Source organism: Artibeus jamaicensis, unplaced genomic scaffold (assembly GCF_021234435.1).
Source record: "Artibeus jamaicensis isolate MK-2021 breed Jamaican fruit bat unplaced genomic scaffold, CSHL_Jam_final contig_464, whole genome shotgun sequence".
Lineage (NCBI taxonomy): Eukaryota > Metazoa > Chordata > Mammalia > Chiroptera > Phyllostomidae > Artibeus > Artibeus jamaicensis.
This window is the reverse complement of record NW_026521842.1, coordinates 18,322,760-18,340,041: the sequence shown is the minus strand read 5'-3', so window position 1 is coordinate 18,340,041 and position 17,282 is coordinate 18,322,760. Positions and strand designations below refer to the sequence as shown.

At 44.5% G+C, this 17,282-nt stretch overlaps 1 protein-coding gene across 3 annotated transcripts in view; it reads left to right on the top strand.

The window, feature by feature from the left end:
* The window catches only part of PRMT7 (protein arginine methyltransferase 7), a 45,693-nt gene that overhangs the window by 4,130 nt on the left and 24,281 nt on the right, over positions 1–17,282 (top strand). For 2 of the 3 annotated variants that reach the window (XM_037162558.2, XM_053666606.1), the window contains exons 3-5: positions 2,406–2,442; positions 8,820–8,969; positions 15,024–15,132. In XM_037162558.2, the coding sequence (XP_037018453.2) occupies positions 2,406–2,442; positions 8,820–8,969; positions 15,024–15,132 (296 nt within the window). Of the gene's footprint in view, positions 1–2,405; positions 2,443–8,819; positions 8,970–12,419; positions 12,517–15,023; positions 15,133–17,282 lie in introns of those variants that run through there. The other variant, XM_053666607.1, reaches the window with a different exon arrangement.

Here is a 17,282-nt window from a genome sequence, read left to right as displayed (position 1 = left end):
TCTCACTGGACAATTCTCCACAGTCCGGTTGACCACTTGAAGTTGAGAGCAGTCATATCGAGACATTAATTTAGAGGAGTCAGTGTTATACCACGTGGGAGATAGCTGACATACTCAAAATATTAAAATCAATGAAGTTATTGGTGAAAATTTTAAATGTGTCTCTTATTTTTTTTAAAGAGTTTATTTATTTATTTTTAGAGAGGGGGGAAGGGAAGGAGGGAGAGAAACATCAATGTGTGGTTGTCTCTCACGCACCCCCTGCTGGGGACCTGGCCTGCAACCCAGGCACGTGTCCTAACTGGGAATCGAAACATAACCCTTTGGTTTGCAGGCTCCCTGCCTCCATCCACTGAGCTACACCAGCCAGGGCTCTTTTATTTTATGGAAACACTAAATGGGCTTTTTCGCCAACACAATAACAACAGTAAGAAGAAGAAAAAGTTTTAATGTAATATGTATCTCATCTTAGGGTAGTTTGATGATTGAATGAAATACAATATCTAGTACAGAATAAGGGCTCAAAAATACTTCTTTTTAAATACTTTGGACAGTATTGTCTGAGTGATTGAGATGTTAAACATAGGAGAAAAAGGAGTAGACTGCATTTTGGAACACTCACTGGGAGCACTGTGGAAAGTGAGTTGGAAGGAGCATGGTGGATATTGCAACCCCAAAGCAAAGACAGTGGAGATGGAGGAGACAGCTTTGAGTAAGCCTGAGTTTGGTGACTCATAGGCAGTTATGGAAGGGGAAGGAAAATTTAAGAAGCACCAAGATTTCTGGGTAGAGTGACTAGGTGGATGAGCTGTTGTTTCCTGAGGGGAAGAACACAGGAGGAATTGGACATTCAGTGGAGATGCCAGTGGACGGATACGTGGATCTGGACCCAATTTGCAGTTGTTAGGGAGCGTTGCAGAGATGGTGTGGAATGAGAAAGGTAGAAGGCCGAAGGAATCCTGGAATAGCCAAGGAGGCAGGAGAGCCAGGAGGGAATGGCCAGATCACAGAAAGGAGGAGAGCGTTCAGGAAGAGGGAGTGTCCAGTGGGGCCAGAGAAATCCTGGATGTTAGCCATCGGAGTGGTGCTTGGGGAGAGTGATGTCAGTGGAGTGGTGGGACGTGGGTGGGTGGTGAGGCAGGGAAGCTGGGGAGTGCAAGTGCTTCTTAAAAGGGGAAGAAAGGTATAAAGGACCAGATTTCAATTAAACAGCCATGGGGGGTTCAGATGTGAAAACCTTGGTGTGTCATAAAAGAACCTCATTGTTTTAGTTCAGTGCTTCTCAAAGTGTAGGATACAGATTGCCTTTGTCACAGTTGCCTGGAACACCAGTTCAAGCACAGATTTCTAGACTTGCAGCCTGATCTCCTGGGTCAGAATCTCTTTGTGTGTGTGCTGGGAACCTGCATTTAAAATAAGCTGGGCAGTGATTCTGATGTTGACTTGAAGCTGGAGGTCCTCCCTTTAGTTGGAGCGCCTCAGCTCTCACCTGGAACTCTCAGAGAGTATCTCTGGGCTGGGCCTGCAGAGTTCCGAGGACTCATCCCAACCTTGCTACAGGCTTTCAAGTTTGTAAATGCTGTGGTTGAGAACATGGATGATCGACTCTCCCTTTAACACTCTGTAGTTTGGTAAACTCCTAGTTTTTCCTGACGATGAGTCGTAAGGGAAAGTGCTGGGTGCATTCTCCTTAGTGTTACATGTGTGATTATCCAAATATACAAATATATGTAAGATTATGTAAAGTATTAGACAAACTGAGTCTGAGTTACTCTGAGGGAAAGAAAATGTGTGATGTATAACAGGATCAGTGTATTAGTGGCTTTGGAGTTAATGTGACTAATACTAGAGCATTCTTAGATCAGAGGTTTTTTTGCTGAAAATAAATATTTGTCTGAGATTTTTTATGTAGTACCAGAGAATTATAGCATATCACTGTCAATGTAAGATATTCCAAACTGTGGGGAATTTTTATAAGGGTTTATTTGAGCCAAACTGCTGACATTTGCTGGGGAACAGGATCTCAAATGTTCCAGAGAGTAACAGTTTTGCAACTTCTCTGCATTTGAAATTGAGGAGGGAAGTAAGATAAGTGAAGGTGGGAAAAAGCAAGGTGGGAATTGGATTATAGGATAGTTAACAAGATTATGTGCTTTATCAAGGTTGGTTTATTTCAAAAGTGTGTTATTTTAGGAATTTGTGATTGCATCATCCTGTGAGGTTACTTTCCATACACCCCCCCTTTTGTTTTTGTCCACATAATTCTATTAAAGTAGTTTAAAATTTACCTGGATGATTTGTTTCATCTGATTTAAGAATGCATTTATATATATATATGTGTGTATGTGCATATGCTCATGTGTTGGTGTTTGCAAAGGTTCTGATCTGTCTTTTTGTTTTTTTAGATCTTCTTATGCTGATATGCTGCATGACAAAGACAGGGTAAGTGTTAAAGGAAACCGTTATCTCGATGTGTGGTTTTGAAACCGTGTATTGTAACAAGGTTAAAAACTGCCCCTGGCAGGGATGAGCTCCCCTTGGAGGCATGATGTTCGAATGGTGCTGACAGCCAGTCAGTCTGGTGTAGAGGTTGGGAAATCAGTCAGGAGGCTGTTCTTGCTCTGCTCTTGACCTGAGTGTGAACTTGGAGAAACCAGGGGACCTCTGTGGTTTATTAAGTTTTAAAATAAGCGAGGTGCCCTGGCTGGTGTGGCTCAGTGGATTGAGTGCTGGCCTACAAGCCAAAAAGTCACCTGTTCCATTCCCAGTCAGGGCACGTGCCTGGGTTGCGGACCAGGGCCCTAGTTGGGGGCTTGTGAGAGGCAACCAATAGATGCATCCCTCACACATTGGAGTTTCTCTCCCTCTCTTTCCCGTTCTCCAAAAAATAAATAAATAAGTAAAACCTTTAAAAAAGTAGGATGTACTAGCTAATCTCCATAATCTCTAGATAAAAACTCTCTAATTACATGATATTTCGCCTTGTGTAGTCAGTTTGCAATTTAAAAATAAAATCTAGCCCTGGCTGGTGTAGCTCAGTGGATTGAGCTCGGGCCTGCGAACCAGACAGTCGCGGTTCAATTCCCAGTCAGGGCATATGCCTGGGTTGCAGGCCAGTTCCCTGCAGGCCAGTTCCCAGCAGGGAATGCGCAAAGGGCAACTATACATTCAAAAATAAATAAATTAAAAAATAAATAAATAAATAAAAATAAAATCTGTAGAGGTCACTGCAAACTGTATTTTGTAAAGCAGATTTGGCTTTTGTTGCAGAATTATGTTTCAGCTTTCCTCTGTTCATTTGCCTTTTGTCGGAGTTTTCCTTTTTGAGTTATGGTCTCGGGATGTTAGCAGTCCACAATCTCCTGGTCTAACAGAGTGCTTGACAAGTCGATCTTACCTGGACGGTTTAGAAGCCAGGAGGCCTAAAGGAGAAGGACGCAGGAGAGTCTAAAAACTGAGGGATCAAGGCCTGTGTTCGGGTTGGTCCTGAGACGATGCTGGTGTCTCCTTCGCCCAGCCCTGGCTCCCTGCTCAGCCTACTTCGTGGAAGCCCTGTGACAGAACTGCCTTCTTAAGCATCATTAGTGCATAGGCACCAGGTGCCGCCCTCATTTTCTTTACATACCTGAGTGCCTTAGGATGCGGAATGAATGTCTCTCTTGGCTTCTGACTACTCCTCTCTGGCTCAAATGGTCATGGCTTCTTATTAGACTCTTGGGGCTATGAGCCTCTCTGGTTTTAGTGTCATCTACAAAATGCCAGTTGTCCCAGCTTCTAGGGAATTTGGACAAATGGTATTGCCATCCGTCCGGTTGGCCAAACCAGAAAGATGGCACCCCTTTCCTCATTTGAACCCGCAGTGTGTCATCAAATTCTGTGCGTCTGTCAACCCCACTGCCTTCTCAGCCCTCATTTATTGGCACTGGCCCCCCTTTCCTTCCCGTACGCAGCAGCCCATGGTTTCTTTCTGCAGTGCCAACTGACCATGTCACTCTTCTGCTTTAACCTTTCAGTGGCCTCTCATTGTTTTGGGGATAAAATGCAAACTCCTTGGCAGACCATTCATAGCTCCTCATTATTTAACCCTTTAATTTCTGCTCTTCTTCCCCAATTCTGCATACAAGGAAATGGGATCAGAACTTGCTTAGTGGCAGAGGTATGTAGACACACCTCTCTACACTGTCGCATGGTGCCTTACATTTTGTTGTTGTTTTAGAATAACTGTCGTCCCATAGCATTATCTCATGCCTGTTTTCTGTCAGTCCTGGTGTGTTGGGGACCGCCCTGCCTGGTTACCGGAGCTGAAACCCACCATGGCTAAGGCTGAGTGAGCGACCTTCGGACCGTAAGCCACTAAGGAGACAAAGCTTATCTCCCTGGCAGGAGCACCACTTCTGCTCCTTTTTCCATAACTGGCCCCCAGTGCTTGATCAGTTGGCCAATGACAGGAAGGATTCCCCAAGTGGGGAATCACCTAAGACAGGTATGATCACGTGGAGGACCCAGGGAAGGACTTGGGGGGCTATGGAGAAAGGGGGTGATGGACCCTCACCCCCCCGGCTTTGACGAAGCCTGAGTCCTCGGTCTGTCTGCGAGAAGTCTCCAAGAATTCTTTGGCTCTCTGCCTCCTCTGCCTGACTTAAGCCTGAAACCAATGACAGAGGGTGGTGCAGCCTTGTGCTGGGAATGGCAAGTTCCCCGGGTGATCTGTCATGAAAAAGAATTCCTAACAATCTTGTGAAGCCTGCTTTGCTAACAGTGCTTTTAGTTAAATGATACAGGCTGGAGCAGAAAGTAAGTTTATGTTCCCAAGGTTCTGTAGCCTTTTAGCTGACAGACCCTGATTTAGAAGAAGCCCTAATGGTTCTTTGTATACTTTCTGCTGTTTACTGCCTGACCATGATTAATAAGTTGTACCTGAACTCCTGTGCAAAAAACCCAATAAAAGCCTGTCTAGGCAAGGGTCATCACACTCTCTCCCCTTGAGAGGGTGGCCAGGCTGTTCTGAGGCTCTCACCCCTTGAGGGAGTAGCTGTGCCGTCCCTTTTCCTCCACAGGACTCGGTAGTCCGTGTGAATGTGTCTCATGTTTCATCCATGATGCTGCGGGCACTGCTGGTCAGTGTACCCGTCACTGGTGCCCATGCCAGCCAGCTGTTGATCTACTTTCTGTCTATCGTTTTGCCTTTTCTGGAAATTTCCTATAAATGAACTTATATGATATATACCTTAGGTGTCTGGTTTTCTTCATCATATTTTTAAAGTTCATATTGAGTATGTATTAGTATTCATTTCTTTTTATTGCTGAGTAATATTCCACTGTATGGATACTACGTCGATAGGAGGCCTTGCAGACGAGTTATTCGGTGCCATAGAGATGTGGGTGAAGCTTCAGAGAGTTCAGAATGAATTAAAAGTACAAGAGTTTATTTGGGGAGCCTGGTATGATCACTGTCTCATACATGGCAAGCAAATTATGTGCATGAAGTTGTGCACACAGGTGGAGACCGTTCCAGAAAGGACCTCAGTGGGGACTGAGGACTCACTGTCCTGATTGGAGTCAAGGTGCTGGTGTGATGCTTACCTAAAAGCACGCACACCTATGAGCCTGCAGGTACCTGAGGGAAATGCTGTGTCTCTCAACAAAACTGGGTATTGAGAAAGGATGGGCAGCAGCGCTGATCTCCCAGGAGCAGACAGGGGTGGGCGGGGAAGGTGTCCCTTTCCCCAATCTTATCAGGCAGCGGGAGTCAGCCCTCCAGGGATGCTTCTTAGAACCTAAGGAGCAGGTCAGAAGACCAGATGACTCGGAGGACTTTCACTGGACAGGGAACTTGGTGGGAGAGGGGGCACAGACTGAAAAAGACCAACGTCAGAAAACATTCTCACCTCTGCCCTGCTCCTGCCCTTGCCAAGGTTTTTAAAAGCTGTTGCTGATATATATACAATTTCAGTTGATTTGATTTGGAATCCTGTAATCTGAGTTCTCTTAATTCTAATAATTATCTCTAGGTATTTTGGGTTTTCTTTGAAGACATTCATCTTATCTGAGAAAAATAACAATTTTGGTTTTTTTCTAGAGCACATCTCAATTCTTCTTGCTCTAATGCTGTGATTTTCAACTGATGTGCTACAAGAAATTTATTTAAAGATTTTATTTACTTGTCTGTAGAGAGAGGGAGGAAGATTGATGTGCAACAGAACATTGATTGGTCAATTGCCTCTCACATGCCCTCAGCGAACCTGGCCTGCTACCCAGACATGTGCCCTGATCAGGAATCAAACCAGCACCTTTCAGTTTGCAGGGTGATGCTCAACCCACTGAGCCACACCAGTCAGGGCAAATAAGAATTTTTAAAATAAACAATACTTGACTATTTAGTTGGGGGCACTGACCTCTTTTCCTCTAGATCATCAAATAAAACAATGGCAACAGCCAACACAACAATAGCCATTTGGTGTGAATGAATCAAAATTATACTTTTCTTTTCATCAGATCAAAATACATATTTTTTGGTGTGTGCTACAGAATTTAAGTAATTAGTTCATGTGTGCCATGAGATGAAAAAGGTTAAAAATCGCTGCTCAAGTGTATTGGGTAGAATGTCTAATTTCCTGTTGTCTGTTTCATGTTACTTTTTAAAAAATTGATTTGCTAAAGTTGTTCATGATCTCCTCGTCTGTCTGATATCACAACGTACATGTTGATATTACCCACTCCCCTGCTCTCACACCCCCTCTTTGTCCCCAGTGTTTGGTTATTTGTACTTCTTTCTGTTTCTTTACATTTTTTAACTAGTCTTACCAGTTCATTGATTTTATTAGTCTTTTGAAATAACTAACTTTTATCCTTGTTGATCTCTATATTGGTTTCTTAGTACATTAATTTCTTTAAAAAGATTTCATTTATTTAGTTTTTAGAGAGAGAGGAAGGGAAGGAGAAAGAGGGAGAGAAACATGAATTTGTGGCTGCCTCTTGTGCACCCCTGCTGGGGACCTGGCCCTCAGCCCAGGCATGTGCCCTGACTGGGAATTGAACTGGTGACCCTTTGGTTTGCCAGCTGGCACTCAGTCCATTGAACTACATTGGCTAGGCCTCAGTTCATTAATTTTTGTTCTTTATTATTTTTACTTATTCACTTATTTGGAGTTTATTTTGGCAGTCCTCTTCCTAAATTTTTGAGGTGTATTCTTATGTCATTTTTGTCTTTTCTAATACATTTTTCTCCGAATATTGCTGTAGCCATTCCATGAGTTATGAAATGTAATGTTTAAAATTATTTAGTTCTAGTTTCTAATTCCCATTTTATTTAATCTTTTACCTGTGAATTTATAATTTTTAAAATAGTTATTCTTTTACAAAAAGATTTTATTTATTTTCAGAGAGAGGGGAAGGGATGGGGAAAGAGAGGAAGAGAAACGTGTGAGAGAAGCATCGATCAGCCACTTTTTGCATTCCTCCAACTGAGGACCTGGCCTGCAGCCCAGGCATGTGCCCTGACTGGGAATCGAACCTGCAACCTTTTGGTTTGCAGGCTGGTATCCCGTCCATTGAACTACACCAGCCTGAGCTAGAATTTCATAATCTTCAAAATCTTTTTTTTTTTAATTATATGTTTGTTATTGAGATTTCTAACTTGATTACTCTATGGTCAGAGAATATTGCCCTTTTGATACCGGTTCTGCATTAGTTATCTACTGCTGCGTAATAAATTATCCCAAAATGCAATGGCTTAAAACAGTTATCTTAGTGTCCGTGGGTCAGACATCTGGGTTCCACTTGGCTGGGGCTCCTGGCTCTGGGTCTCACAGGCTGTGATCTGGGTGTCAGCTGGTAGGATAGTCACCTCCAGGCTCCCCTGGAGTGGGTTCACTCCCAACTGTTTGACCTTCTAATATTCTGTATTAATTTTCCAGGTCATCAGTACACTTTAAAAGGAGTTACAAATATCTTCTCATGAGTTTTAGTTATTGTCAGTAGAAGGTACTTATTCAGCCAGACTTACAGATGGAAGATGTATCTGTTAAGTCACTAAAGACCAGAACTAAAAGCCTTCATGCTGCAAATAATTTCTCAAGGGGGAAAATATATTTTACACAAAGCCTGTATGAATTGGAGTCCAGTAAGGGAATCAAACGCCACGCTACATATTTCAACAGAGGGAGTCGTTCACACAGGTATGGGAGGACTGGGAGGCAAAGGAGAGGACAGAGGTAAACTTGTGATGGGAAGGGCAGGAAGCAGCTTCCTTGCCTCCGGCTGGGGAAACAAAGGGAGGAGATTGAGGTTTTAAGAATCTAGAAGCTCGGAGGAGCAGTCCTGTGCAGCCGGTGCCCAAATCTCCCAGGGGGATCTCTGTTCCAGTGCTGCTGCTGCCTCAGAGGGGCCGGTACCTGGCGGGAGCCCTGGCAAGAGCTCTGGAACCAGCTGCTGTGCCTGTGAGGACACCGATGAGGGCAGCAGCCATACAGGAAGGAGCACCCTCTAGATCCTTGTGTGTGTGTCTGTACCTAACAGCTGGAAAAAGGAGAAGGCGTTTCTAGAGCCCCAGGCCCAGGATCACCAAGCAGACTCCGAAAGAGTGGTGGTGGGGAGAGACAGGCTCTTACTAAAGGGCGGGAGGCTGACCCGATGCCCTGGTGGTCTCGGGGGGCTGCCCGACTCAGCTAGCCGGTGCTGCTCCTCAGGGGGCCAGGAGGGCCACGAGGTCATGACTGACACTGCTGTGGCAAACTGTGACCCCAGAACTTCACAAAGCACCTTTCTACTTATTTATAATAACAACTACGAAGTGACAGCTATTTCTCCCTTTCTTTTAGAATATAAAGTACTACCAGGGGATCCGGGCTGCTGTGAGCCGGGTAAAGCACAGAGGGCAGAAGGCCTTGGTTCTCGACATTGGCACCGGCACCGGACTGTTGTCAATGATGGCAGTCACAGCAGGTGCCGACTTCTGCTATGCCATTGAGGTAAGCCACAGTCATCAGGTGTGTCCCGCTGCTAGTGTGAGAAGTCTGTTAGGCACCTTGCACTTTGCCTCTCCATTTGTTCACAGACATTCCCGGAGCACTCCTCAGTCTCGAGCACAGGCCCCGGTTCTGAGGCTGTAGAACTGAACCAGATACAATGTCTTCCTCCAGGAGCATCTTTACTCCTGGGAAAACAGTGGTTCTCGCCCCGGCCGGTGTGGCTCAGTTGGTTGAGTGTTGTCCTGAAAAGCAAAAGGTCATCGCTTTGATTCCTGGTGGGGGCACACGCCTGGGTCGTAGGCGTGATCCTCTGCTGGGCACATACAAGAGGCAACCAATCGGTGTTTCTCTCCCTCTCTTTCTCCTTTCCTTTCCTCTCTCTAAAAATAAATAAATAAACTCCTTCAAAGAAAAAGGAAACCAAACAGTGATTCTCAGCCTTGGCTGCATGTCAGGATCTCAGTGTCAGTGAGGAGCTTTAAAAAATGCTGATGCTTGCCGGGGGTGGGGAGAAGGCTGATGGTGGAGGAGGGTATGGGGGTGGTAAATGGTAATGGAAAAAATACAATAAAAAACGAACTATTAAAAAAAATACTGATGCCTAGCTCCCCCTCCAGATTTTGATTTAATTATTCTGAGCTGTGGCCTGGGTGTTGGGAGTACAGAACGTGCAGCAAGGTTGGGACGCACTGCTTTAAATGTCCCTGCAGAGCCAGCTGTCTTACTGTGTTTACCCATAGTTTTGCAATCTGCCATTTCTCTTCCACAATAAAACATTAAACATACCTTTCTGATAATGCAAATAATACGTATCTTTATAGAAAATTTGTTAAATATAAGATAAAAATAGTGTGTTAATTCGAAGTTAACCATTGCTAAAATTCTGGTGTGTATTCCAAGTTTGGGAGGCAAAACTCGGTTCACATAGTGATCGAGTTGCAAACAACAGAGTCCCAGATTGACGGTGGCTTAACCGAGGGAGAGGTGTGTTGCTCTCTCACAGGAAGTTTGGAAGTCAGCACTGCAGGGTGTTCTCCCAATATTCCTTTCAATGCCTCTCCCGCCATCTCTGCAGCATGGCCCTCATCCTCACGACCGCTCTCTAGAAAGGTGGGCATTTCCAGCTAGGGAATACCGTGGTGTGTTTGGGGACCAGGTCATCCAGAGTCTCGGCAAAGGGCGTCATGGTAGACAAAGCCATCTGCAGGACCTGAGTGCCAGGGTAGAGTATTGACTCTACTATCTTGCTTTTTGTTTTTTAAATATTTTATTTATTTATTTTTAGAGAAAGGGGAAGGGATCGAGAAAGAGAGGGTGAGAAACATCAGTGTGCAAGAGATTCACCAGTCGGTTGCTTCTCACATGCCTCCGGCCGAGGACCTGGCCTGCAACTCAGGCACCTGCTCTGACTGGGAATCGAGCTGGTGACCTGTCTTGGTTTGCCAGGTGCTCTCACAAGCTGGCGCTCAGTCCACTGAGCCACACCAGCCAGGGCTCGAGTTGGGTGTTCATTGCCTAAGATGAGGATAATGGGCTTCAGGTCTCTGTGAAAGAAAGTCCTGAGAATTGTATGTGTATGTACATGGGCATGTCTGTGGGACTGTACAGTTGTCTCGGGATTTCATAAGAAGAGTTAAGAGCCACTTCTCTGCCTTTTGGGGAATTTTCAAGGTTTTCGAGCAGACACAGAGAAAATTGTTTTAGGATGATTGCCTCGATATCTTCAAGTAGATTTTATTCTCATTACCAATGAGGAAACTAAGGTGACAGGATAAAGACTTAATTAGGTCTCACAGTTAATAACTAGGAGAGCTGGAATCGGAGCCCTGGTCTTCGGGGCCCTAATTATGGAGCTCACTCAACAGTGATAGCTTTTTTTTCCTTTTAAGATTTTATTTATTTATCTTTAGAGGGTAAGGGAAGGAGAAGAGAGGGAGAGAAACATCAATGCATGGTCGCCTCTCGTTTGTCCCCTGCTGGGAACTGGCCTGCAGGCATGTGCCCTGATTGGGAATGGAACTGCTATCCTTTGGTTCACAGGCCCGAGCTCAATCCACTGAGCTGCACCAGCCAGGGCCAGTGATAGCTTTTATGGGAGGGTGTGTGTGTGAGTGTGTGTGAGTTTTCTAACATGAGCATCTGAGGGGGCAGCAATGCCCGAAACTAGTAAGAGGAACTTGGAGGAAGATGCTTACTTTGTGGGAAAGAATGGCATTTCTTGTTGGGTGTGTGGAATATGTATGGACTGCTGGTTAGAAATAGAGTGAGAACGCGGTTTTTGACAGATTGATTGGACTGTGCTCTTGGGTTTTCCATGTTCCTATCTCATTTAACTGAATTTCTAATCCTTCCTTGCTGCTGTAGCCTGTGATTTCTGTGGCAAATACCTAGAAAACAAAGGATGGTCCTGTCTTCCTCACTTTTTTCTTTTTAAGAGCAAGAATTTTCCCACGGATCTCTAGCAAGCCTCTCCTTTGGTGTCATTGTCCAGAACAAGGTTAAATCCCATTTAACTTTCCTCATCCCTGGCAAGGAGGGTTCAGTTGCTCATAGACCAGACAGATGCACCACTTGCAAATAGGTTCCAAACTGATTCAAGGGCAGGGGAGGACACAAATGATGATGTTGGGAAGCCAACTTTAGGGTTCATTCCAGGTAGTAATTTGGGTGGGATCTGGAGGCTGTCCATGGTCAGAGCCTGAAGGGTCAGCGGACGAGCTGAATAACATGTTAACAGGTCAGAGGGTCGAGGGTGTGGTATGAGCTTGTGATGATTATGGGGTGGAGGCAAAGTGATTGGTGAGAACGGAGGGTTTGAGGCCCTCAGACTACGTCTAAAAACATCAAGCTAGATCCTAGAAATAATTTGAAACAGATTGTGAAGATAGTTTTTTTCCCCCTAGCCAAGCACCTAGGTATTCTTTAAAGAAGAATATGCAGGGTCTGGCAGAAGTGTGCCTGCTTGAGTGTGATTGGCAGGCGTGTAATATGAGTGTGATAATTTCTAGTTTAAATTTGAACATTTCACCTAAAATGTCATATGGTGTGTTTGAGTATGATATTATTATATTTTAGAATTACATGTAAAAGATTTTGTAATAAAAAACGAGTGTTATTTGTGCCGGACCCTGTGTGCCTACACATACAAGTATACAAGACAAAAAGCGTGGAAGCTGTACCCTATTCCGTGTCGTGAGGACGGGTGTTGGCCCTTCTGCTTCCTTTCAGGTCTCTGGCTTTGCAAACAGAAGCCAGGAGGAGCTTGCCGTTGAAGGGGCTGGCACACCGTTTCCACCCCTCTGCCCCCACTTGCAACCTGGGAGTACGGGGAGCTCACTACTTCCTCAGAGCAAATTCCACTGTCGGTGTGTTCATCACTCACCTCCACAAAATATGCACTCTAACACCTGTCTACTCCCCAGGACCAGAGAGTACAGGCCAAGGCCATGATGTGCTGAGGACTGAGGGGACCTTGATGAGGAGGCCTCCTGGCCCCAGTGACCTGGAGAGACCTTGATCCGCGGCAGTGCCTGGACAGAACCTCCATGTAAAGTCTTCCACTCCAGTAACAAAAACTCTAAAAGCAGCAAATCTTCCACAGTTAATACTGCACAAATCCAGGGGAATCTTTTCAGTATTATTAGCTCATGACTAGAAATATTTAAAAGCCTAAGCATGAATGAAGTCGTAAGAACAGCCACCTCCCACTTGTGCTGTGCCAGCGCTGTTCTAAGCCCTGTGCGCAGTTAGCACCGACCACACCCGTACTTACATGCTTATTTGTGTCTGAGCAGAGAAAGAGGCTGCTAAAGGAACATTTATAATGCCTTTGGTACCTGTTCTAGACTTGTCAAAAACTGACCCTGAATATTTGACTACAGAGTTAGAGAAAGCTGAAAGCTGCTACTTCGATGAAGAAGGAATTGATAGTGGATGGGGAAAGAATAAGAAAGGAGTTATACTGTTTCCTGAACATTTAGTAGAGCCAGTCATGAAGCATTTGAACTCACCTCACAAGGGACTCATTCACTGTTTATATTCAACTGTGGCTCACAGGTCCTGGAATTTCTAAAGCCATATGAAAAGTAATTGCTAGGTGTGTTATATGCCCAAAGAACAACCCCGAGACAGATCCCCATCAAAAGAAAGAAGGAAAACAATACCGAGTGTTGTAGGTGGGCACAGATAACCAGGTTCTTGGTAACCACAAACAATTGAACTGAGCACGCAGAGAGTTTTAGCAGAAAAAGAGAGAAAGAGCAAGCAGATTTATTAAGAGATAGTATACTCCACAGAACATGGGAGCCAGCCAGCTCCAAGCGGAGATTGAATTCAGGGGCTGGGGGGATTCTATTCTTTTTTTTTTTTTTTTAAGATTTTATTTATTTGTAGAGAGAGGGGGAAGGAAGGAGAGAGGGAGAGAAACATCAATGTGTGGTTGCCTCGCATGCGCCCCCCAGTTGGAAACCTGGCCTGCCCACAACCTAGGCATGTGCCCTGACTGCCCATGAGTTTAATGCCTGATCTCCCTCTCAGACTCAAAGCCCCTCGAGGAGGGAGTGAGTCTTGTTCCACGAGCTCAGTCCCCAGCGGCGAGAACAGAGCACACGGGACCTGCTTGATATAAGCTGAAAGAAGAAAAGTGTGAACGGAGCCATATTTTAGTGAGTCCATACAATCACCTAATGCAGCACATTTTTACCGCCATTTTGTAGCTGAGGACAGAGGCACAGTGACGATGACCCGAGCTCTGCCTGCCAGGCCCCAAGCGCGGAGCACGGCCCCGATTGTTGACTCCCAACACAGCAGTGCTGTCGGGGAGGTTTCATCTCTACCGGGTCCAGCTAAATAATGCCCCCTTTTTATTACAAAGTCATAAGCATGTAATTCTATAACAAACAGTATCACACTCAAGCACACGATATGACATTTTAGATGAAACGTTCAAATTGCTGTCCATCTCATGTGAGATCAAGCAGGTGTTACTTCTGCCGGACCCTGTGCGTGTGTGTAAAGAATATAACATTCCTCCCTTGATTGTAGTAAAAGAAATAAGTGTTCATGGTGGAAAATGTGGGAAATACAGGAAAAGACTTTAAAAAAAGGAAGTCTTGTCATTGGGATCAGTCAGTCACTTTTCCTTACATTTCCACTCTGTGTGTGTGGCTGCATGTCTGTCTGTCTGTCTGTTTTAGGTCCTAACATGGTTGGAGCTGTAGAATCTAAATTGAGCAGACTAGCATGTAGGAGTTGGAGGGGCTTATGTGTAGGGACATGTGAAGGGTTCAGGGAGGACTTCTGGAGATGGTTTTTTGTGCTGCCCTGGAAAGCTGGGTTTGCTTCGGCAGGTGGGGCTAGGGCAGGGAAGACTCAGGTTTGCCTGGGAATAGTGAGCGTGGCTGGGAGTATCAGTTGTGGCGGGAATGGGCTTTGGGGGGTGGGGGTGTGGAGCAAGGTGGTTCGTATTATGGAGGGCCTTGAGTACCATAAGAAAATATAGGTGGTGTCCTGCCGGCACTGGATTTGGAACAGTTTTGCTCACACTTAGATCTAACACAGTAACAGTCTCTCTTTCCTCTAGAGAGCACTGGACACATCTTGTCCCAGGTCACAGATCTTGGTTTTGTGAGGCAAGTCCTCTCCCTGGCTCTCTCTAGTGTGGCACTGACACCTGCTGTCCTTTCTAGGTAGCGCAGTCACCTTGGAATTCCTTGCACTCCATCACCCTCTTCCGGGGACTCCTAGCTGCCAGTTAAACCCAGTGGAATCTCATTCCTTTGTATTCTTTTTCATGACATACATTTGGAGAATCAAGTATTAAAGTTATACTGATGAACTTCTGTTTTTATAAATTAAATCAGCCCAAAGAAATATTTTGCCTATATCTTGAATGATGACAAAGGTACATTTTCTATATTCAGGGAATTCTATAGTGCAGACCTCTTTTACTTTAAATTTTAGGAGTAGGATCAAGGAACAGCTTGTTAATCTTGGGCGTTAGGATTTTATTAAAGTGATTGCTAATTTTTCTTGGGTTTTGGCTCTAATTTCTAGGTTTTCAAGCCTATGGCTGATGCTGCTGTGAAGATTGTGGAGAAAAATGGCTTCAGTGATAAGATCAAGGTTATCAACAAGCATTCTACGGAGGTGACTGTGGGGCCAGGTGAGATCAGCACGTACTGTATCGAAAGCTTTACTTGCTTTTATAAGAGAGAGGAAAAGGCTTATTCAGGTTAACCTGGAATAAGTGTGTCCAGGTAATTGGAGAGATACGCGGCCTTTTCATGTGTCTGAAGATAAGCACTGTGTTTCTCTGCTAGTTTATTTCTTTACTAGCTAAAACAGGTCAGTAATGAGTAAACCAGAGTGAATCGAGAGCAATCACTGTGATGCAAACAAAACCTTCTTTTGCTTTAAGCAAGTTGAAGTTCTTGTGTGGCTCAGCTCTCTTGAGTTTCAAGTTTTATCAGATAGAAGTGAGACTAAGTAGGAAGCTGAAACCGTGTTGCTTAGTTTTGACACCCCGCTTCAGCATCTAACATGGGAGGTTTCCCTGTGCAGCACAATCTCTCCACGTTTCCAGGATATTTTTAGAGTCTAGGAGTTTGAACTGGACTATAAAATTTCACATGCTGCTGATACCTGGAGAACACAATGGGAAGATTTGTAAAAGAAACTTCTGGGGTGTGGTTATGGGTATCACCTTGGTTTCTAAAAATTGTAGTATTTTACTATGAAGCATCTACCTCAGGTCAACATTTTTCTTCCATTAAAAAACAATTTTTGGGGGGGGTAGGCAGGGCAGGGGGCAGTAATGGGGGGGAAGTGGGGACCACTGTAACTGAACAACAATAAAAAAATAAAAATATATAATTTTCAAAATATATTTTATTGATTATACCATTACAATTGTCCCATTTTTTTCTCCTCTTTATTCCCCTCTGCCTTGTACCCCACCTCCCATCAGCATTCCCCCACCTTAGTTCATGGTCATGGATAGTACATATAAGTTCTTTGGCTTCTCCACTTTCCACACTATTCTTAACCTCCTTTTTAAGTTCAGTTATTGATAGTTGTAAGTTTCTTGTCATTTCACTGTTCATATTTTTGATCATCTTCTTTTTCTTAGATAAGTCCCTTTCACATTTCCTATAATAAGGACTTGGTGATGATGAACTCCTTGAACTTGGCCTTATCTGAGAAGCACTTTATCTGCCCTTCCATTCTAAATGAAAGCTTTGCTGGATAGCGTAATCTTGGGTGTAGGTCCTTGCCTTTCATGACTTTGAATACTTCTTTCCAGGGGCTTTCTTGCCTGTAAGTTTTCTATTGAGAAATAAGCTGGTAGTCTTTTTTGTTGCTGTTGTTGTTGTTAAAGATTTTATTTATTAATTTTAGACAGTGGAAAGGGAGGGAGAAAGAGAGGGAGAGAAACATCATTATGTGGTTGCCTCTCATGTGGCCCTTACTGGGAACCTGGCCTGCAACCCAGGCATGTGCCCTGACTGGGAATTGAACTAGCAACCCTTTGGTTCACAGCCCATGCTCAATCCACTGAGCTACACCAATCAGAGCTATAGTAGCTGTTTTAACATCCTTATCTTCTATTTCCATCATCTCTGTCTTTTAGGGGTTCTGTTATTCTAGTTTTGGGTTGCATTTTCCTTCTTGGCATACCTGGAGATTTTTATTTGGATGCTGTGTATAGTGGGAATTTTGCATTGCTAAGTGCTGAATTTTGTTGCCTTCCTTTCAAAGCTTCTTTCAAGGCTTGTTTTTAAATTTTGTTGAAGCAGGCTTAGAGCAGCTTTAAGTCATGGTTTCTTGACAGTAGCACTGTGGACATTTCGGGCCTGATAATTCTTGGTTGGGGGGTAGGGGGAGCTATTCTGTACATGGTAGGGTGTTTATCACTGGCTTCTAACCGGTAGATGTCAGTAGTACCTCCCTCCCCATATGTGCCAACCCAGAATGTCTCCAGATACTGAAATGTCCCAGGGTAAAGTGTGGAGACAAAATTGCCCCTTGTTGAGAACTACTGCTCTATGGCTCCTAAGCCATACTGGTGAGGCATGACCCTTCCAGGGTCACTGCTGAGTGCCTTCGTGTGGCTCATCAGAACTGGTCTGCTACCCAGTCCGCTGTGAGCTCTGGAAATTGTTCAGTGTAGAGCTACATGGTTATCTTTACCCAGCCTTCTAGAATCATACCCCGTGCGTGAATGTTTTCCAGAAGAGACCTAAAGGGAGCCCTGTGTAACTTCCTGTCTGGTTCTCTCCCCTGAAAGTCCCAGCCGCCTCCACTTTCCTCATC